General features: G+C 42.1%; 1 protein-coding gene across 6 annotated transcripts; it reads left to right on the top strand.

The window, feature by feature from the left end:
• The first annotated feature begins 882 nt into the window (after positions 1–882).
• On the top strand, positions 883–13710 carry LOC119724912 (protein FAM167B-like). Of its 6 annotated transcripts, XM_038196221.1 has the most exons (4): positions 6214–6736; positions 6996–7109; positions 11490–11960; positions 12534–13710. In XM_038196221.1, exons 3-4 carry the CDS (start codon positions 11496–11498, stop codon positions 12819–12821), a joined length of 753 nt encoding a protein of 250 aa, XP_038052149.1. In that variant the 5' UTR covers positions 6214–6736; positions 6996–7109; positions 11490–11495; the 3' UTR covers positions 12822–13710. The 6 variants fall into 6 exon arrangements, with proteins under 6 accessions (XP_038052148.1, XP_038052149.1, XP_038052152.1 ...); XM_038196220.1 differs by lacking the exons at positions 6214–6736; positions 6996–7109 and adding an exon at positions 883–1779; XM_038196224.1 differs by lacking the exons at positions 6214–6736; positions 6996–7109 and adding an exon at positions 8140–8245.
• The last annotated feature ends 9329 nt before the right edge of the window (positions 13711–23039 follow it).

The raw sequence follows: 23039 nt of genomic DNA on the forward strand, positions 1-23039 counted from the left end.
ACACCCCGGTGATAAATTGCCTGTTTCTTTTTTTGTTCCTTTCAAATTGCAAATGTAACTTTTTGATGGTTTGTGTGGCGAGTTTTAAGACCCGTTTAAGCCGCTTGTGTTTTCATAGGTTTCACCGTCTTTCTACTGTCCTTACGCCTATCAAAAAGGCAAGGTTATCCATTGATATCACGCAAGAAAAAGAAAACCCGCAGAAACTGTTACAGTGCTGGGCCTCGTAGGCATATAGGAATTAACAAAATGAACACACAAAAAAACAATGTGTCTAAAATTAGTGCCATGCTAGTATTAATGACCATTCACAAATTCTGAAATTTGACGGCCATTTTTTTGAATTTCACACATTAATTTCGTAAAAGGAGCTTTTTTAAGGAGCAAGACACTATTAGACGAGTACTCGCTATTAGCTGGGCACTGCAAAAGGTATTCTCTCAAACTATAAGTGGTTGATAGCACTTCTCTATAGACAATAACCACTAATTGCAATCCATACATCGTCTTTTAATCCATACATTCTTGTATTCTTAATTAGATAGGTTCACAATTGGGCTGACCAAACCACTCCCAAACTTTCCCCACCATATCGATCGGTCCAAATGCATTCCACACAACAGGTCGATAAGTATTTAACTAGTCATTCTTAGGTCTCTTCTTATGGTTTTATACAAAACAGACATACAAGGTGGAAGCCTATTTCATTTTAAATATAATGTCTCAACATGGAAGAACGTCGAAGTAGCCTATTACAAAGGACACTGGGAGAACAAAAATGAGTTCAAATTTACAAGTCTGTAAAAACGATAATTATTGTTACGTGTATGATGCCTATACTTACGTCAATCGTGGTCCATGATTCATTTCAAATTTCTGGCAATAGGCGCCACTAAAGGAGGTTATACATGTACTGCTGTCAAAAATCAGCTCATTTTTGTAAAAGGACATTGCCTCTTCAGCTAAGCTTGGATACAACATAACGCCGTTGGGCAGACGTCAATGTGTCAAATAGAGTTACAGTGTAACAATTGGTATCTCTCAAAGCTTAACATCAGGTTTAAAAGCTGCTTGTTATGGTCACACGGATGGGGTTGGTATTGCCTCAGCTTGCATTGTGAGAAATTGCACCCCCACTGGGCAATGCACCATCATGTCGACTCTTCGGACTGTCCTGTCCCCGGGACCAACGCACCTCCAGCCCCGTGGCTGTTTTGTTGCCGTCACGCTCCACCTCACGCGCACAACGGACGTCGGGAAACTAATCTCGCACACTCGGCACGTTATTGTCCGTTCCTCCCATTCGCCATTCATCCACCGTTTGATAAATTGGTCCACCTTTCAACCTACATCGGGGCAGTCAGGTGCCTTTCTGGCATAACTTCTGCGTTCGTATCGCAGTGACAACAGGCATTGTGCAACTCCTTTCCGCATGAAATAACACGGGTTATGCGGCCGCTCATCAAAATGTGTCGATAATTACCGAGATGGGGTCGGTATTACATTATCCCAGCTCGTAAAAACCGAGAACTGATCTGGTTCGTATCTTAGAAGCATTGTTTGTAGTCGACTACATGTACATACTTTGAGCATCCCTCGAAAAGCACGCGCACAAACTCCGACCTCGTCCATCCACGCAAGCTTGATATCTACACACTTTACTGCTCCGAGTTGATGGTTGGACAACGTAAATAGATATTGCGATACGCAGATACTGCAGATGGGTGAAAAGTCTGCGTTTTCGAGGAGTATAGACGGAGAACTGAAAGTGACTAAATGGTGAGTTTCGATCATAGTGAAAACTAGAATGAGACTAAAAGTATGAACAGTCCAGCTTTATCCATTCTTTAATTAACGAAACACATTGCAAATATGAGGTCAACTTTTGGATAGCAATCCTAATTATAAAAGAGTATTCGCCAAACTGTGCTTTCGCCAACTTGTACCTTTACTACTACTAGGAGGTAATTCAATGATCATATTCGTTTGGTAAAATTTTCTTTAAATCGAAGAAAACCACGTGAAATGCGTATGGTGTTTCCGTTTACTTTCCATTATATTTTTCTTTAAAACAAAGGAGAAATGCGCATTAAATTTACAGTAACGTTGCTGATTTGGGGGTGGGGGTGGGGGGGGGGGCTTCCGGTAATTTACAAGGGCAATTTTTCTACAAAAGAAGGAAAATCAGACAAAGTATTTCACTTTTAGTTGATGAGGTGTAGTAGACACCAAACTGCAAACCGGCCCTTGCATTGGAAGGTCCCATGTTTTGAGCCTTTTGATGCCGTGCGTCCCCGCCACAGTTCCCAAGTGAGCGCAGCCCAAATCACCCCAACAAACTCCCACAGGATTTAGAGAATAGACAGGCAAAATCCCCGCATTTGTGTGCGATGAATCGAAAGTTAACGCGCAATTTGTAGAACCGAAGTCTGTTGTAAAAAAAAAAAAAAAAAACCCGAAGCATTCACACCGTAAAATAATGAGTTTTACAAAACAAGCAATGTGTTTAACAATCAACAATAAACCTACAAAGAATAGAGTGCTTTTAGTGTAGTCTTTTACGAGTGTTAACCAAGGGCGTCAATCGCTTCTTAAAAGTGGGGGAACATACCTTGATAAGCACTCTTTGATGGGATCTGAGGCAATTTCTGACTACTAAAACAATTTTTTGTTTTCAGCGAAATGTCATCTTTTAAACATCATTTTCGAGTTTGGGGTTATTGAATCAGCTATTCTAAGCTTTAGAATCATTTTAGTATGCTACAATTTTTATTCGGGAACGAAAAAAGTGGGGGGAAAGACAAACAATGTGATATCAGCCACTTTAAAAAGTGGAGGGGGACTTGTCCCCCCCCCCCCCCGCCTTAAAAAGATTGATGCCCATGGTGTTAACTAGTAGTCGACACATTCTCGCTTAAAATCGTTTCTTTCATACTGTTTATAGCCTAATCCGATTTAGAAGTTTTGAATTCCAAAAGTCCTGCCAATGGACTGTTTATATCGGATGAGTGTCTTCATTATGTTCCACGATCTGCAGTCGTAGATGTGGCCAATTAACTGGAGCTAATCTCGTGTGATGTATTTTATTTGACATCTCGTTTCACGCGTGCTTATCCAAAAATGGTACCCCGACTGCCTCTAGCTTCACATTCATGGTATACGCTCAGGGTCTATGTAGGTTGCAGACTAAATAGCCAGAAATTGCCTACGCTGGCCAAAATAGAATACTGTATCTCTTAAATTAATATTTTGTGACCCCTGCACTTATTTGGTAGTGCAGGTCAGGCTCACCTGAACGCGTCTTTGAACTTGTGCTTCTCATGAAATTTGGGATGGAGCTACAGTTAAAACGTCGCTTTATTTTGCAATCGAATGGAGGGATCATTTTCAAAATGGCGATGGGCTTGAGGGCACATTTTAAATTTGTCAGGTCCGTTAACCAGACTATTTTGGACATTATTATTAATAGAATTCACATCTTCTGATGTTGATCTCCAATTTTGTCTGTGTGTATTCAATCAATGAATCCGCGTTTCTGAGTCCCGGTTGCAATTTATTTTGTCTTTCGCAACATCGTCACTAACCAATATTATACGCATGCGTGAACATATCACGTGATGGCAATAATACATCACGTGATCAGAACAAATATGGCGTCCGCTCACGACTTTATTGACCGCCACAGATCCCCACAACCATCCCTTGCATACCTGGATGTATCCTATTAAACCCAGTCCCTAAAAATAACACTTTAATAGGTCCGTTCTTTGTCATCTCCCTGATTTTAAACGGTCGTTTCCCAAAGATGTTCTTTTTTGGGACACAAAAGCTGATCGGGTGCGCAAAGACGCAAAGGATGCCGAAGCGAGTAATGAGTTTACTTCCGGTTGACATGTCTTAAATGATCAGACAAACCCATCAACAAACCCATTAAAACTGTAACAGGTTGGGGATGTGCACCTGTAGACAAGATTTTGTTTACATTGGGTAAGAAATAGAGAGTCGAACAAATTGAATACATGAGAACAAGACTGGTCTTTCTCAACCAACCGTTAATAAAAAAAAAATACATAATTGTATAGACAAAAGTGCAATTTATTCATCGGTTGGGCCTTACACGATGGTTATACATGTAGATGCCAAAAAGCCGAATCTTAAATTGCATACCTGAAAACAAAATTTGTGGTACAAAGTCTTCGATTATTCCAGGTTGTAACTTAACTACCCAGGAGTTAATAGTTTGGTCTGGATTCGGACTCTTCTTTGAGACACAAGGGACATCTTTGTGTCGTCAACAACGTTTAGGGTCAATAGCCGGCCGAAATAGTTGACGAGCTTTTTTCATGCATTCCATTCAGTTAGAACTCCTATGGCATGAACATTTGCTTGCCAGAAAAAAGTTATGAAAAGCCATTAGTTTAGTTCCAAAAGTATGTAAAAGAAGGAATGTATTTATTTCCGTGACCTTGAATTCGATTAAGTATAAAGGGATTCGATTGAGAGGAAGCTTCACTTTTTATATGATGGAGTGTACATGGGGGTCTACCCGATGTTCCCCAATACAATACCTATGTTCCTCAAAACCTTTAGGGTGAGGGCTGGGGTTAGATGTTAGGGTTAGGGTTGGAAAACATATAGGTATTGGGGAACATAGGTATTGGGGAACTTATGTATGCATCATGTACATGTTCATGATATTGTACTGATCTTGTTTTACTTTTCAATGGTTTGGCTGGTTGAGATTGACTTGCAAAGTTTCATGTTGAATTCTACCAGAGGGTGTTTGTATCTCCCGTTTGGATCCCATTCAACGCCACAAAACTCATTTGCAACGCTCGAAAGACCCACAATCGTGATCCAATGCTCCCCTCAGATGCGCTGAATAAACTTTAGCACCGTTATATTCCGTTTGAGCTGCAGTTTCGATTAACTGATAGGCCTACTTAAGGTACGGAAGCCGTACAAGGGCCGAGTAACCATCACCACTGGATAATACCCGCTCTGTCAGGGACAACACGATGGGCTTAACGCGTTGACCCGTTGAGACAGAACTGTCACCAGCAATTTTCCCATGGGTGTGTTTTGTTAGATTGGCCGTGCTAGGACCGTCCCGTGCTGGATTTACCCCGGAATGAAGTGCGCATGCGCGGACACGCGCCACGAACGTTACAAACATTGGACACTTTAGGATGGTAAACAAGAATAATAATGCAATCAGCCGTTAACATTTAGGCCATATGCACTTGTAAAGGTCAGCATCACGTGGACGTTTAATAGACCATTATCATGTTGCGGCCATCTTGATTTTTTTCCTATTCAAATCAACGTAACCAAAGCGAGGCTGGAAGGAAAAAAATAGTCTGGTTCCTTTTTGCTCAAAAAACATTATCGTTCAGTACTGTAATTGAATGCAGGGAACATGACTGAAATGGTGGCATTTGTCCGATAATGAAACTTGGTAAATAGTCATGTACAATGTACTGTACGGTCTGGCGCCATTTTCACGTGTACACATATCGTTTATAATGCTATCCGTCAAATTTAAAAAAGGTCTGTTTCATAATTGGTGTGTCCCTTGAGAATGCATTGATCAAGGGCTCGCGCAGGCGCACATCTTGCTCGTAATGGTTATCCCAGCACGGTGGTTGTGACGTTCCAGGGTCCTATTCTCTGCGCTACAAGATATCCAATCAAACCATTGATTCTGTTAAGCTCCTTAAGAAGGCATGCATTCAGACATCCTCTCCTTAGTGCATCCTTCATTGGCTCTGCAAGTATTGTTGTTTTCTCGCCTTCTTGACCACGATTTCGTTCCCAGTCGGATCAGAATGCAAACGGTATTACGGCTCGCCACCCTGACGAAAAAAGTAACATAGTGAGACTTTGTAGAATTTTTCTTTGGATTTCGAATGCAGGGCCTTCTTGACAGAAAAAGCAAGATTTGTATTTTGTTCAGGAGCGATCTCCCTTCTCATTAAGCTGAAAACTAGGATATTATTTGAATTCCGAGCAACACCATAATTGCAAGTTGAGCCAGCCTTGACAAATTCATTAATCACTCCGTCTACTGTGTTCCTTATACACGTTTTCTTAAATGCCTATCGGCTCAAGCTAGCTTCCATCGTATCAGGCTTCTTCGACATTTCCTTGTCAACATTTTTTGTCCCTTAGCTTAACTCGATATCTTAAGTGGAGAATCGGGCCAGTGTGCTCTTCCTTCATTTGCAGAGAAACTTGAAAGGAACAACTAGCCCCGCTCCATTTCCTGTCCAAATACTGCTTGAGAGGCAAAAGAAGACGGCTTGTAAAACTGGATAAACACGGGGTTGGTAACAAAGACTAGGATTAAGGTGGAGACATGTCCTCGACGAGTCTGCACGCCGCGCATTGTCCCGGCAAAGTCTTCCTCATGCCATGGGCTTTTGAGCTCTGTTGACCCTGTTATCTGAAGAGGCTTATAACTTCATCCTTAGACTTGATTCGAGCCTGTATATTATATTAGGCCTGTGTTACTACCTCAAGCGACAACCTGCTCGCTACATTCCGGTTGTCCTACAGGTTCTTGCGTGAACAAGGTTAATTCTCCCCAACGACTCGAGGAGATACCATTGGAAGCTTGAAGACTGCATCAACTCAAATCACACCTCCTGCAGTTAATGGTTTCCTGTTATAAATTGTAGCCTCAAAACTAGTCGACAGCCGAGAGGAAAGGCACACTTAAAAGAAGCCACACAAGGTATGTACCTTAATACAGAATCCAAGATTCACATCATCTGGAGACTTCCTTGTAAACCCTACTCAGATGTTCATCTGGGCAATAAGCTTATTGAGGTCTGCCCATGGACCTATTTTCGTGAAGTGGTCATCTTTCGGCAGCGGCTGTGTCGACTCGAATCACGTCTATCTGTATACATGTTTCAACCTATCTGACCCAGCTACAACCCTTTGCAATAACCCATCGGGTTTTTTTTGCATACATGTCGCATCGTTTCCAGTTACCTATTTGGGATGCCCATCTGAAGAGCTAACTGTCAGCAGCCATATAGACTCATAGCCACATGCAGATTGCAGTGTAGTGAGGACTGGTACTTTCTATCTTGGCAGAATCGGTAGGTACCCGTAGCTCGCTTTCATATAGCACATTGCTAGACAATTATTAACCTAACAAGTGATAAAAACAAGTTCATTCACTTTCGTACCTGTCGTGACGTCGTTCCCCGAGGGGTGGGGATACAACCTGACATTTACCGACACATTTTTCTCACACTACCACTTTTACAGGAATGATTCATGGAAAAAAAGTTGGAATCAGAACTTGTTCAAAATAGTTTGCTCCAAACAAAATTCAAAATTGCAAACTGTCCTAGGTACATGTACAAGTGCGCTTTCCCCAAATGTCCCAAAGCAGTAACATCTTGAAGTAAGTTGAATGAGGTGAACTACATCAATCTGATGGATTGTATCTCTTCTTTGAATCAAATACTTCAATGTGGAAGTAGTGCTTTTCTGGAACTGCTATAGGTAGAAAAAAAAGTTGCCTAGAAATTGATCCAATTCCTTGTAGGAATTAGCCAATGCCCTACCTTGCTTCATACTACTTTCATTTCAGTACTTAGTAATCAAATAATGAGATGCCAAGTTCTTTGCATGTCACTCGTCTTGATAACTTTTCATACCAAAACAGACCGTACGACGTCAATTATTCCGCGTAAAACGTATCACAGACCAGTCGGAAGTGACTACCAATATGACTAACGGTCACGAACAGAACCAACAGGAAAGTGTCATGGACGCAGCCTCGATTCCATGGGCGCGTGCAAGGCATGATGGGAACCAACATGGCGCAGCAAGATCGTATCCATGGAAACGAGGTTGTCATGGACGTATCTCCTGGTTGGCACTGCGTATTATGCGTGTGTGAATTATTGCACTACTGTCTTATTTGTCCTTAACCGAGCCACCGTGTGGGACTTCCGTTCAAAGGTGACACGTACCATATCATTTACAGCCCAAACTTCAATCAAGGGCGATGATTAGAATGCAATTAGTCATTATAACTGTTGATAGCAATAACGCAAAATCATTGAGTGTACGTAGATCACAATAAAAGCATGGAAACTGAATCTGTCACAGTCTTTAGTGAAAGTGACAGGCTTTGGTCACATCTGAAGTTCAACTTCGTCACTGGTACTCGGCGGCTACGTACTTGCATTTTTACACTGGTTTCACTATTACTCCGTAACAGGTGAGCTGCGATGTAAAATAAATATTTAGTCACAACGCTTAAAGGTAATGTAGGCCATTTAACATTTGCAAACATGGCCAAAAAAACCTACCAAATTGTTGTGAAATACCTTTAATACTTGGCTGTAAATTAATAATAGTCTCAAACAATATCCTGTGAAATCATGGCTACTGCATGCTGTGCATGGTTGGTCAACCATTGTTGGAACTAAAACCGGACAGGTGTTTTTTTTTTCCAGATACTACCTCCAATGCACCAAAAGGTCCACATTTTGGTTGCAATCGGTTACGCGTCCGTGAACGGGGCAAGCCAGCAAGTCTGGTTCCCTGACATGAGAATTTCCTGACGTCTATAAGTTGTTTCGTTTTGTTTAAAATAGGGTCAGGAAACCAGACTACAAGCACAACATTTTTTTTTTCAAGCATCCATGAATACAAAACTTTCGACATTGTCAGTGTAACAATATTTGCTATGAAATACTAAACCCCTAAATCTGTCCAATTCTGAAAATTACGGTAAAAGCAACTTGTTTGTTGCAAAATAATTTACGAGTGTTCAGGGGAAAGGGCAAAGATGCATAGTTATACATGTGGTTTGGGAACTCGGGAGAGTTTGTTTATTGATGTAGTACAGTATGGACCAAATTGTGTTTTTGGCATCAGGCCAAAATCCATTACGATAGAAACCGCGACAGAACATGTACTTGGAAACTTGAAACACGGGTAATGTTTCTGAATTGCAACTAGAGATGTTTCCCTTTCAATACGACCAGACAAACATTTCTGGGTAAAACTTAATTGCTAATGAGGTTTTGATTGTATGTACGAAATGCATAGTCTGACGACGGGTAATTCACCACCACAATACACGCCGCTTCCACGAAATTATACCGATCGAGTCGACGACGTGCCGCACGTGGATTTTTCATGCTGACCACATTTTTAATAAGGGAATAAATGTGTGCTCCGGAGGTTTTTATCACTCTGTTTAATACCACTTAGAGTCTGGGTGCTGATAATTACCCGAGCCGGAGGCGAGGGTAATTATCAGCACCCAGACTCTAAGTGGTATTAAACAGAGTGATAAATACCGACGGAGTACATATTTATTCCCATTCATAAATACCTTTTCGGTAAAAAAAAATCATATAATTCGTTCAAAACATCCCGATTTTGTTCAACAAATTCACTTTATGCTTTTTGAAACATCCCTCCTGCAAAATAATGGAGTGTTCAGCTGGCGAGTAAGATGAAAACAACCCTTTTATGGAGATTGACGCGCGCGTATCATGTTCTACGCGATGTCGCGCAGAACGCACCTGGCGCGTTGCGTTTTGAATTTAGAACTATAAAATTCTAACTCCCTGGTAGTGTTGCGCATGCCTACGTGAGGATTGTGAACGTTCAACCAATGAAACGATAAGAGGCACTGGATTTTTAGGAGTCCACATTTTATTGTGACACTGGAAAAGTGTTTAAGACCAGCTAGCCATGTCTTTATCATCCGTTTAATACCGGCCACGTGACGGGCTCTCGACCAATAGGAATGGCTAAACTGTCTGAGGTATTTATGAATATCAATTTACACGTACTCGGAATGAACTTTCTGGAAGTAAAAACCTTGACTTTCGAGGAACAATTTGTTGAAAACTAGGCCTAGATGTCAGATGCCGATAAAATCTCATAATAGAAAAGTTCAGTGAAAGTTCAGTAAAACTACCGTTTATTGTTACCCGTGTTTACAGCTGGGTAGGACACATCGAAGGTTCCCGTCATGCTTTCGGTTTTTTATTGAAAGTTCTCAACCTTTTGTCGTGACGAGGTTGTTTACCAGTGAACCATGATCCAGTTCACGTAGTGAAGTTAAACTTAGAGGCCAACGACATGCATTCCGATATGCCGGTGTAGTGTGAAATTTTGACTCGATGAAGTATGGACAAATGGTTGTATTGCGCATGCTAAGTAAGCATAATAGGGACAGTGACAGGTCATTGTGTACAGTCCATAGCTGATTTCAGTAGGAGTCCAAATTTCATATGACACCGGTATCAGACTCCACGTTGCATGGAACATGAATGCATGGACGACAAAAGATGGAATGGCCTCCGGGATGTGTTGGGTATCGGATTATGACGTAGTCTGTATAGTTTGATCCACGCTTGAGTTCACTCAAAGAACTGACGCACAAAAAGCATCGCCACTGCGGACTAATGTAGCATTAAAGTTGGACTCTGAAATACAGACTCTTGATTGTATTGCGCGTGCCTGATGAGTGGACGGTGACAAGTCACGTGTGAGGATAACAGTCCAAAGGTAAATACCAGATTTCAAAGAAGTACACATTTCATGACACCGGTTCGCTGTTTGACATGCGGATAATCGGCTCTTGAGAGTGTGTATATGTTGAGTTGTGCACTGTCTGAAGACGCCACTCGAGTTTTTTAAGTCGTGTGTTGAAGAACTCTTGTGTGTTGAAGAACTCTTCAGCCAAGGACTACCACGAATACAGCACCGGTCGTGTGGGCACGGCTGGTCGCTTAAGGTAATTTTCTCTCCCCAGGGAGTTGAGATTTCACAGTGTGTGCTCAGGTGTGAGGACTGTTGACCAGCAGATAACGGTAACATTTCAACCTGCGATTAGGCAGTTCATCCACATTTAATGCGCCTTTACAATGTTCAGACAGCGCCATATCAGAAGTGGTAATTTCTTAATGTTCCAGAGGCTACAGTAGCTAGCCCACGCGCGAGTTTAATTATCTGCGACTGTAGAATCATAAATTGTCGAAGTAACCCGTCAGTCTTTAGCCTTAGTTTCAACTTTTGTGGGCACCGATTTGTTAGGCAATAAGGTCTACTAAAGTTGGGCACTGGCCTTCCGTGAGGCTGTTTTTTCCTGGCAAGTTTTACTGCTCGAACGAAAACATGTACATGTCACTAGGTCTTGGACTTAAGTTGAGAACCTGAATCAAAACCTTGTTGACTCTTGAACCATCTGTTTGTTAATATCTGGATTGCGCTGCAAAAGTTTTCGGGGTCCAAACTGTATCGTATCATATGGTACAGGACGGCGGTCGTTAAAGACAGTGATGGCCAACATGGGATACGCCTATAGGCCCACACGCCTTACAGGATGATGGCATTCAGAATCTTACCATGCGGCGTAAGATTCCGACATCTTGCATTTTCATCAAATTAACCACACAGGGAAACTGAAGCTACTATTTATCTTTCGTTGTCTCCAACAGATCTCCATGAGTATGGGCCCATCACACGCCATGTCTCCCTACGCTGTTCCGGCCATAACCATCTCGCCCCCAACCAGCCCCAGGGAGGGGAGTTTCCCGAGGCGCGGTGCGTCCACCGATCTCGCAACCATCAAAGAAACCGAAACATCGACACCCACGAACTCACAGTACGATCCCAGCAACCTCTTGTCACCGCAGTACACGCCGCCATCTTCAACTCCCGAGTGCAACGGCGAACTGTCGTCGGATAACGAGGACGAGCTGGACAAGCTCAAGTCCATGGCCACACGGTTGAGGTTGAGCACCCGACGGCCGTCCTATGTCGAGTGGTGCGAAAACTTGCCAAAGTGGCGGGACTTGAACGGGAACACGAAGAAAGAACAATGCGATGACGAGAAAGAAGATTGGAGGTCTTTTAAAGAGAGACGGGACAGGTTGGAAGAGAAAATGCAGTGGGTGCGACAAGAACTGGTAAGTACAAGTCCAATTTATAAAATAGAAAAGGCCCATTTCCAATCCTTAGTTACCGTACAGTACAGCCGCATTCATTCATTGAACCTCCATAGTGAGGTTTAGTCAATATACATTCAACATGCACGGGTTACATTCTGCAATGCAGGCAAATGTCTGGTTTAATTTTATGAATATGCGCGCATTAATTTTAGAGCTGCAATCGCATGATGAGGATGCAAAAAATATAAAGGTTTGAGGCACGAGGTGGCAAACTATCGCGATTCGTGTTTCATCATGATTCTTGAGAGGTTCATGCGCGGTTCACGTGATGATCATGTTTGAACCACGAGCGGTTCACGTGATGTTCACGTTTAACCACGTGCAGTTCACGTGAGGTTCACGTGAGGTTCACATGAGGCTCAAGTGTATTTCACACCAACCAGCCCGTATGATATGAAACAAACCTCTTCAGTGCTCAAAAATCGGAGCTGATTCAGTACAGTACTACCGCCAACCTATGTTATGATGTCCCCTCGGAAATCTCCATTCAAGAACATGAAACAAAAATGGTTCATGTAATTTTTTTTTCAGATCGAGATGAAATCCCAGGACCACCGTCTGGCCATCCAGCTGATGAGGCTCCGCTCCGAGATCCAGCAGCTCCGCTTACACAAGATCTATAACGAGCACCAGGAGCTGATCGACACGGCCACCGAGTGCGCCCACGAGGATCGAGACACCTCCCAATCCCAGTTCCAGTCGGCCCTCTGCGACCCGCCGTTCCGGAGCAATGGGGTGCTACTGGCCCTGGAGAAACCTCTCAAGGACGTGGGCGTGACGAGGTTGAACCTTTTCGCCAGGAGGTTCTCTCTGAGCTGAAGACATTGCCCTTTATCCTCTCAAAAGTTTTGGAGGATCTTTTAGGATTCAGGAGTGTTCAAACCTTAAAACCTAACAGGGCATTACATGATTGATAATGTACAAACGTCACCCAAGAAAAAAAGACGTGGGCGTGACGTTGTTAAACCTGAGCTTCTCACTGTGCTGACGACACGGACACTTTCATGGCCGTACCCTTCAAAACCCAACATCAGATTTTAGAGGTTTTTGCAGGATTGCGTGAGGTACAAACATTGTCTAAGAGAAACCTCTCAATGACGTTGGCGTGACGAGATTGAACCTCTTTGCAAAGAGGATCTCACTGTGCTAAAGACACTGACTTTAATCCTCTCGGATCATTTAACATCAATCAGAAGGTCTGGGGAAATTTGAAGGATCGGATAAGCAACGAACCTCTTCCTGGGGAAAAAACTCAAAGAGGTAGGCGTGACGTGGCTGCATCTCTTCGCATGGAGGTTCTTGTAGAGCTAAGGACATGGACCTTAATCTTCTTATAAGATACTTCAGAATCCCTCCAGCTTTAGATGATTTTACGGCATTGAGCAAGGTACCAATAAGGTACAAACCAAATCCAAAAGAAACATGTCAAGCACGTGGTTGGAGTGATGTGCCCCAACCTGTTCGATAGGAGGTTCTTGATGTGCTGACAATATTAAGACCCTAACCCTAACAGATCCGTAACCTCCACCAGGAATGTTTTGGAGCATTTTTTTGCAGGATTGATGAAGGTCCAGTCAGTATAACTTGGTATCGGGATTCGGGATTGATTACCCTTGAAAGATAAAGTTGGATCGTGATTATGTGACCAATTTTTGAGGCTTTTAAGGAAAGTCCCTCAAACCTTGGTAGAAAAAATGCTGGATTAGTGTGGATTAGTGTGGATTCGTTAAGCAAATTTGAGTCAATCAGTACGCTAAAGTGCGCACCTTAAGTATAATATTCTTTGAACAGAGAGGTGCAAGGAAAATCCGGTGCTGGTGCAAACCTTACTACACTGGAAACTCCATTTGGTGTTTCGCGTGCACCGAAGAACTGGCCCGAGTTCACTCGATTCAAACCGTGACGCACTGTTGTCCGCCATGCTTTGATGGGCAAATCACGTCCCGTTCCAGGACTGAAAGGGAGCGAATGCTCGTACATCAATGCGATATTTTGACTGAATGTTTTATACACATGTACTTTACTGAGCGAACTTTTTAGTAACATTTAGTTCCGATGGAAGTGAGGAAAGTGTCCGATCTGAGTCAGGCACTCCTTCCGGAGTTTTAAGGACAGATATCTCTCTTGGACTCTTCCTTACGATAATTTAAGTCATTGAGCTTTCAATACCTTCTGATTAATATCACCGCCTGCAAGGTCACGAACGCAAGTTCATTTTAAACTCGACCCTGCAGTTCATCAATTGAGTCCGAAACATTGGAAAGACCAACGCTGATACTAGTACACTGTATCATACATAAATACAATGTACTGTATTAATATTGTCACTACTTTAACGAATAAAATTTATATATATATTTTTCCAGAATGATACCATGTTTGTTCTGAATGATTCTCTACTTAACCATCTGCTTTCCGGGTGAAATATATCTGACGAATCAAACACATAACCCATGTTTGTGAAGCAGTACTTCCAAGTGCACCAATCTTCCATCGTTGTTGGCAACCTTCTTGTTATTGTTTTGGAAGTATAATCGATTTGAATGAAAAGGAAATTTAGAAGAGGGACAAGCATGTAGAATTTAATGACGTTATTATCACCAGTAAACTAAAACAGGGTGGTTTCTTTAACAGTACAATGTATACGGCACAAATGTGATAGGCAAACGCTCTTAAGATGAGAGGCCATCAAACATCTTTCTTCCTTTTTACATTTCCCCCAGTGAAGTAACACTTAATGGAATACACTTGTCTCTAAAGTCCAAACGAGTGAAACACGATCTTCTAGTGCCAAATACGTGGACAATTGAGGATAATGTGGGAAAGGGAAGGGATTCATGAATAACAAACTTTAAAACACGACAACAAAAATAAAAAAGTTGTTGATCATGGATTCAGGCAATTATAGTGTAGCACAATATTTAATAACTTATTCCGTTATGTGTTTTTACAAATATTATTTTTAATACATTCTTTCACATGCATAATATAGGCCCTACCTTATTCTATAGCGATAGTTTTGGAACACCCCTTAAAACAAATTATCAGCTAGGTCTTAGGACAGCAGAAAAAAACCACATAATTATTCTCCAAAAGAACGCTGTGACATCTTGGAAAAATGAGTAGTCTCACATAGTCTCCTTTTTTGAAGTCAACTTCAACGTGTACATGTATATCCTACATCTGCAGGATGAACATGCATCAATAACACATTTCAAGCAGTGATTTCCTCAGGCAATCAAAACGAGACACGTGAACAATAGAAATGGCCTTGCACGGACACCGTATGAATAGAAGTGAGTGTTTCGCATCAGATAGGCAACAGAGCGTTATTGACGCTCGTGAGGCGAGACGCAATTGTAAGTTCTGCTTAATCCGATTACATTATTGACGAGTGGATTCCAGTTCAGTTTCTGTGTACTGTGTCTGCAAACATGGACATACTTCTCATCAATACGTCTGGATTTAGCATATGTACAGTCGAGTCTTGTTAATACAAACTCAACCGTCCTATCCACTGTACCAAAGCTTTACGTTTGCTATTACATGTACATGTACCAGAATTTGTAGGTTGTATTAACGAGAGTCGACTGTACACTGGTGTTGAAATCTTTGCGCCACATGGTAATGCCATGTTTTAAACAAAAGAAATGCCGTATTGAAAAAAAAACTAACTTTGCAAAGATATGTCGTGTTTGTTCAAGATGAAATGCGGTGAATTGTACGTTGAAGAAGAATCACGCCTTAAAGTGTTGGTTTATACCAAAATCGTACAATTGGTGTGGTTTTACTCTAGGTTTTTTTGAAAATGTCGTAATTTTGATGTGTAGCAAATGTGGAGTAATTTGAATAAATTGGCATTCGACATAATTAATGAAGCTTTTTTTAGAAATAGATTTGGTGATGTGATTGGACGAATGTCTATCACGTGATGTCGACATGGTTTTACATAAATGAAAATTCTGTCTCAATGAGAAAAATAATACTGCAATGGTTTCAATGCTTTCTCAATCTCCGAGTCTAGGCTATACATCTTGAGGAAGACGTTCGTAATATTGGTTCACTTTACGATTATCATTGGGTCTTTAGACAGTATCCATTCCAAAGCTATCTGAATACAACCCTCCTATGCAAACATGCATTCTGTGCCAAGTTGTCCTTTCAGTCAAAATCAATCAAGTGACTGTACTTAATTATAACAGTTAAGAGCTCCCAGCCTACATAAAACAGGATTGACTGGCTGTGACTGTTTATGTAACTTGACACAGCTATGCGTTGACTGTGCCACCGCCAGTTTCCTGCTTTTGTCTGTTGACTGAATTGGGCTAGTCACAGTGCTTCCCTAAAATGGTATCTGACTGTCGGTGACTAAACTGTGTAAAAGGCATGGCAGGGGAAGTGGATGGACTTTTTGACTCTGTGTGAGTGTTCAAACAGGAGGGTTAAGTACAAAATAATATGACCAACAAAATATATTTGTCAACCCTCTATTAAAATTTGAAAGTTTGCAACTCAAACCGCAACCCCATTGGAATATTCAAATAAATTATGTACTTGTTAATAACAAATGCATAATGCACGTTCGTTAAATACATAATAATAAATGCCTTAATATCTATTTTACAGTAATGTACAATTGAAATTGACTTACTTGCATTCAGAAATTAAGCTGTCAGCTTTATTAAGTTTAATAAAATTGCCGTTTTTAGATAACTTTAAATAACTGACATTGTTTATAACTCAGCAAATTAAATAAATAGGGAAAAAAATGAAGCAGTATTGCGGGTATGAATAGCAGTCTAAGTATAGAAACCTGTACCGATAAGTTTATTGTACAAATTTATGCTTTATTGAACAAAACATGCATTAAATTACGTTGGTACACTGTCTTGATTGGTCAAAACTGAAGATAGAGAGAAGATGTCGCTGTGTGCGGCCTTGCTGTGGGAATAGATGCTCCCAATGGCTCACATCCATTGGCATCGGCATGGCTTGGTCTGGCAAGAATCAGCGCTTTTATTTAGGTATCAACGTCCTACCATTTAGCAATTCCATATAGCCAAATTTGCCAACCTCAACTGACCTTTAATTTAAGAATTACCTATTTTCAAAGTTCACTGGAACCCCAAGCTGCATTTTTTTTTTACATTCTGTGGACCACCTGAGAAGTCTGGGGACCTGACTTCAGGAAAATGGGTGGAAGAGCTTGATTCCTATATTTAGGCAGCTGGAATTGACAGAAGAAGAAGTGGGTGTTGCACTCAACCATTTGGGGGACGTGGCTGAGGATGTTTTGTGCAATACCCTAGAAGGGAGGGATACCCTTGATAAATTAGTGACCCAGTTGTCTCGGATATCTGGGCCAACTGAGACTATTGCCTTTCCGACCAGCACATTATATTCGCATTCACAGATGGAGAAGGAGACTCTTGCCAAATTCAGCCAAGCTATTACATGCTTACATGATGGAATGGAACAGAGAGCTGAAAGCCCGGAGCTGCCTGCGCTGTGACTAATGCGCGACAAGGCACTTGAAGAATGTATGGTCCAGGGGGCGTACGTCTGTCCTGTTTGTCAGGAACTGCGTCGCATTCAAGTTGAAAAACAGACTTGCTGTTTTATAACTTCAGGAGCATGCTGTCAAGCTACTCCCCGATCCAGAACAGGAGTTGCTCCGCAATAGTAAGGTTAAGAAGCTGCGGTTACTGATGAACCTGCCGAGGTGCATGTTCGAACAAAATCAATCCAAATCTTGCTGTCATTACAAATCAAGAAGTCCCATTTGGTCATATTTCATACATTGCAGCTCATTTTTAAAAATGAAGGCGACTCATCTCGTGCAAAGAGTAGGAAGAACTATGACTGGAGCAAGAATCCTTTCAGTCGAAACTTCAAGGCATGCCTGGAGCCAGACTTCTTTGTAAAGAAATTCAGGGAGTTGCCCGAAATTAGCGATGAGACGCTGAACGATAAATATTGTTTCACAGATAAGATTAGCAGCCGGCCAGGGAGGACTGTCACTGACATCCCTGAAACGCCATTGAACACTATGTTAGTGAAGAAGCAGATTGGTGGATCACACATGCCATGCTGCATTTGCTGATGAAAGAGGCGCCATCAAAGCAGTAGCCTTTGATGATGTCTTGGAGAGCTTTAAGGAAGGACATGTGCTGTTGGTGAGAAATTGTACCAAAGGAAGGATTGGTAACAGCACTGTGCTCAACAGATCAAGTGTGGTGCACAAGTGTACACAATAAAAAAAAGAGCTCCAAGACGGATGTCACCTACACCAGACTCCTAAAAGCAAGTGCAAACATCCCCTGGCGAGACAATCAAAGAAGGCACAAATTTATGGCGATATAGAACCTATCAATTACTGTTGCAAAAAGAAGAGCTTGTATTGCCGGCCATTGTTTCCGTGCAAAGGTCCAGATGATCTAAGATCTAGTCAACTGGAGACTCCCCTATCCCAACAGAGGAAGAAGACCAATCAACTATTTGGATGCTGTTGCCAGGGATACTCAACAAGAACAGGATGACTCAGCCTTCCTGATGGCTGAGGGAGATGCCTGGAAAGACATTAAGAATTCGATCTCGGCCATGGCCGAAGGATGATGATGACAACATCATATTCGGAAGAAGAAATGGATGAGCGTGTCTATCACTCTTTCTCATCCCTTACACTCTGTGTACAAAGACTATTGACTTATTCACGAGTCGGCCATCTTAAATTGAAAGAGAGGTAAAATCTTTATTTTTTTAACTTTAGAATAGAAATAGAAGCAATGAAATACAGTTTATTACAAATAATACCAGTCTGTTCAGAGAAATAATTAAAAATTTAATATTAAACATACGCTAATGTTTAAGCTACATTTTAAAAAAAAATTGAAAGTGAGGCTTGGAACGATAGTCTGGCACCATCCCATTTAACAGTTAACAATTTACAAAATAGATTCGGGGAACAAGATAAAAGATGGCTTCCCCGTGAATATGTTCTACAATCCCTGGATCCAGGTCGACCTCGTAGAGAGTACAGTGTAAGTTCTACAATCCCTGGATCGAAGTGGACCTCGGAGAGCGTACAGCGGTGACTGGTGTCATCACACAAGGCTACGGTCGCTGGTATGTGAGTAAGTACAAGGTGGCGTATCAGGAGCCGCTCTCATCGGACTATGAACACGTGACAGATAGAAACGGAAACATCAAGGTAAAGGTTTCCTCGTTTTGTTGCGTCTTAGCGTGTCTGACACGCTGACAATATTTTCATATTTTGAATGTGCCACAAACAGAAATAAAAAATAGACCAAGAACTTGTCCAGTCTGGGATGACATGGTGGAGACTCTGAACAATGATGAGTGGAAGAAGCATTTTAGAATGCGAAGGGACACATTCAGTTATGCATGTGATCTCGTACGGCCAATTCTAAGAAAAATGGACATGCGGTTACGACAAGCAAGTTCGGTTGAGAAGAGTGTGGCAATTGCCCTTAGGGAGACCGGCCACAAAGTGTCGAATGGTAGACTCCTGGCGAGACAATCGAACAAAGGCACAAATCTGTGGCAATATGGAACCAATATCAATTACTGTTGCAAAAAGAAGAGCTTGTTTTGCCGGCCACTGTTTCCGTGCAAAGGTCCAGATGATCTAAGATCTAGTCAACTGGAGATTCCCCTGTCCAATCAGAGGAAGAAGACCAATCAACTATTTGGTGCTGTTGCCAGAGACACTCAACAAGAACAGGATGACTTAGCCTTCCTGATGGCTGAGGGAGATGCCTGGAAAGACATTAAGAATTTGATCTCGGCCGTGTCCGAAGGATGATGATGCTGCTGGACTCTTTACACTGTTGATCTCGCAGAAGTGAGAATCACAGAGCGGAAGAATACAAAAAACTGGTCAGGAACTCAACACCGTCAATAGTTGCTGCTTCTACTTATACTCTCTTGAAGAAATCTATGAAGAAGGCAGGACATTGTGAATTCCATCTTGGCCGTGGCCGAAGGATGATAATGCTGCTGGTCTCTTTACACTGTTATCTCGCAGAAGTGAGAATCACAGAGCGGAAGAATACAAAAAACTGGTCAGGAACTCAACACCGTCAATAGTTGCTGCTTCTACTTATACTCTCTTGAAGAAATCTATGAAGAAGGCAGGACATTGTGAATTCCATCTTGGCCGCGGTCGAAGGATGATGATGATGATGTTGGACTCTTTACACTGTTGATCTCGCAGAAGTGAGAATCACAGAGCGGAAGAATACAAAAAACTGGTCAGGATCTCAACACCGTCAATAGCTGCTGCTTCTACTTATACTCTAGGAAGAAATCTATGAAGGAGGCAGGAGCCAGCTCACAAAGCGGAGGAAACATCAGACCTCAATATGGAGAATGAAGAAACTCAAAAGAAGAGTCGCAAGTCAGAAATTAACCAACTCAGGTTTCCCGGCAGATGTCTACTAGGAACTTTTCTAGAGAGGCAAGTGTTACCCAGATGCTCAACACTTGGGAGTGGCCAAGTCTTGATGCATGTTATCTCTCCATCAGACTTAATATGATGTTCAGAATAACCAACAATCTTGTTGACTCAAGTATAAGCTCAAGTAATGTGACAATCTGACAATGAAGATGCCAAAATGTGTATGTAAATTTTGTTTGGGCAGTTTGTGGTTTGAATGTTGCCTCTGCGGAGGGCTTGAAAAAAAATGTGATGCTGTTTGGTTTATGATGGACAGATACTGTAAATGTTTTCTTGCTGTGTTCATATTTAATAAGAAAATTATGTCGAAGTTATGTTAGAAATCTATGAGAAGGCACATATGCAGTACTCAACTTCTGCTGCTCTTACTTTTACTGTTGTGAAGAAATCTATGAAGAAGGCAGAATAAAACTGAAGAAGGCCGAGGAAACATCTGACCTCAATACCAAGGATGAAGAGGTCCGGTATGGATAGGCTATGGCTGGCCACAGCCTTGCACTCAAGGCTAGTATACAGCTACTTTAGTGTCATTGTTTTTGAGCGATATTTCTTTTGAGAAATCTATGAGAAGGCCCATATATGACTCAACTTCTGCTACTTTTACTTGTGAAGAAACCTATGAAGAAGGCAGGACCACGCTCAAAAATGGGATCCTGGTCTTATAATTTGGATAAAGAGCTATTTATGCACACTATTTTTTGCAGGTACAGGACCCAAGTGGTGTTAACATCTTCGGATGAGGAGTCCGACGGTACTATTCCAGAACCCAAGAGGAAAAGAAAGCGCGCATCATCGCCTGTTCCAGGGTTGAGAGTGCAACCCCCTTCGCCCATACCAAGCCTGGAATTGTCGTCAGTAAGCCTGAGCATAGATGAATCAGGGTGTTATGGTCGGACGAGTCAAGGTTTCAGCTCTTCCAGTCCGATGGCAGGATTTATGTTCGGAGAACAGTTGGGGAGGAGTTTAAGGAGTGCTGCGTTGTTCCCAGTGTCAAGCATGGAGGCTCGGGGATTATGGTATGGGGCTGCATGAGCTCCGCTGGTACTGGCAGCCTGGTGCGCGTGACCGAGAACATCAACGCGGTCGTCTATATCGACATCCCCAGGGGGACCATGCTACCAGCTGCCCACTATTTGATCGGCCATAAAGATCAATTGTTCCAGATTATCAGTCGGATTTGGGAGGGAATGGACCGACAAGTCATCACCAATCTCCTGGGGTCGATGTCAAGGCGATGCCAGGATGTTATCGATGCCAGTGGGGCTTATACCCGGTACTAAACTTAACCCGTGCCCAACCCAGAAAATGCCGTTCCATGGGCGCTGCCATCTTGGATTTCATCGTAATGCCATTGACTTTATGCACACGAACATAAAGGCGTTAACTTTCGGGCCCCTAATTAATCGGAATTGTACATTTTATGTACATGCATGCTTGAAGAGGGCAACTACCAACCAAACCTACTGATATTTTTCAAGTGAGGCAACACAACATTTTTAAAATGTTGGCTTAAGTATTGTTCAGCTCATCACCGATCTGACTGTATAGGCCTACCAGGCAACTGGATGAAATCAAATGTTGTTCTAAATTTTTTTGCATCCGATTTTACTAGATGCAAAATTTATGTTAAACAGATTCACGAAGAAAGTCAGAGTCTACCTTGAGACATCTTTAAAGGACGAGGTATGTGAACCATTCATTGATACTCACTTGTCATGTCTAGTTTCTCTACAAATAGTTCAAGTACTTGGTCCACATAGTGTGAATATACAACATGGGTCGGGTAAGGGTACAGTACGGGTAAGGGTAGGCTATGAGAAGGCACATGTACCGGTACTCAACTGTTGCTGCTTTTACATTTACTGTCGTGAAGAAATCGATGAAGAAGGCAGGACCAAGCTGAAGCAGAGGAAACGTCGGACCTCAATACCGAGGACGAAGAGGTTCAAAAGAAGAGCCGCATGTAAGAATTTAATAATTAAAAGTTGTGAAATTTGGGCTGAGCGTGGGTCGTGGTAGAACTACATCAGCCGATGAGAACAAATGATATAGAGATTGAGATGGAGTTTGTTATTAATATTTTAGGTCTTAAAACGATGACAGGGACAGAGAAGATGGAATTTGGATGTAAAAGATTCTGGGACAGAATCCAGAATTTGGTGCAATTACGAGGAAAGTTTGCTGACCCGGATGTGAAGGTAGACAAGACGAGAGTGAAAATCCTCATTGTTGAAATCTTGTTGATAATCCTTTCATCTAAAGATCCTTCGTACGAGGTCAACTCACCATACAAGAATCGAGGTTTTCCACCCCCCCCCCCAGCCCCCCACCCAGCCCCCCCCCCCCCCCTCACAAGCCCTTGGTGGAGCCAGGTATTTCAGCGTACATCTTTTACAACAATGTACTTTAAGAGGTTCGTAATGTTGATTCAAAAGACAACAAAAGGAAAAAAAAAACTGTCGCAGATTCGCTGTTGCGCTCTCAGAAACAAATTGAGAACCATGTCACTGTTCCATCCTAAACGCCTTGAGGCTCATAGCACGTCATTTCTCGCTCCC

This window comes from Patiria miniata, unplaced genomic scaffold (genome assembly GCF_015706575.1).
Source record: "Patiria miniata isolate m_02_andy unplaced genomic scaffold, ASM1570657v1 HiC_scaffold_18, whole genome shotgun sequence".
Lineage (NCBI taxonomy): Eukaryota > Metazoa > Echinodermata > Asteroidea > Valvatida > Asterinidae > Patiria > Patiria miniata.

What these genes read in the sequence shown, in the direction of transcription:
- LOC119724912 (XM_038196220.1), top strand. An exon ending in AGTGGGTGCGACAAGAACTG is followed by an intron (nt 11,961 to 12,533) that starts GTAAGTACAAGT and finishes TTTTTTTTTCAG; the next exon opens with ATCGAGATGAAATCCCAGGA.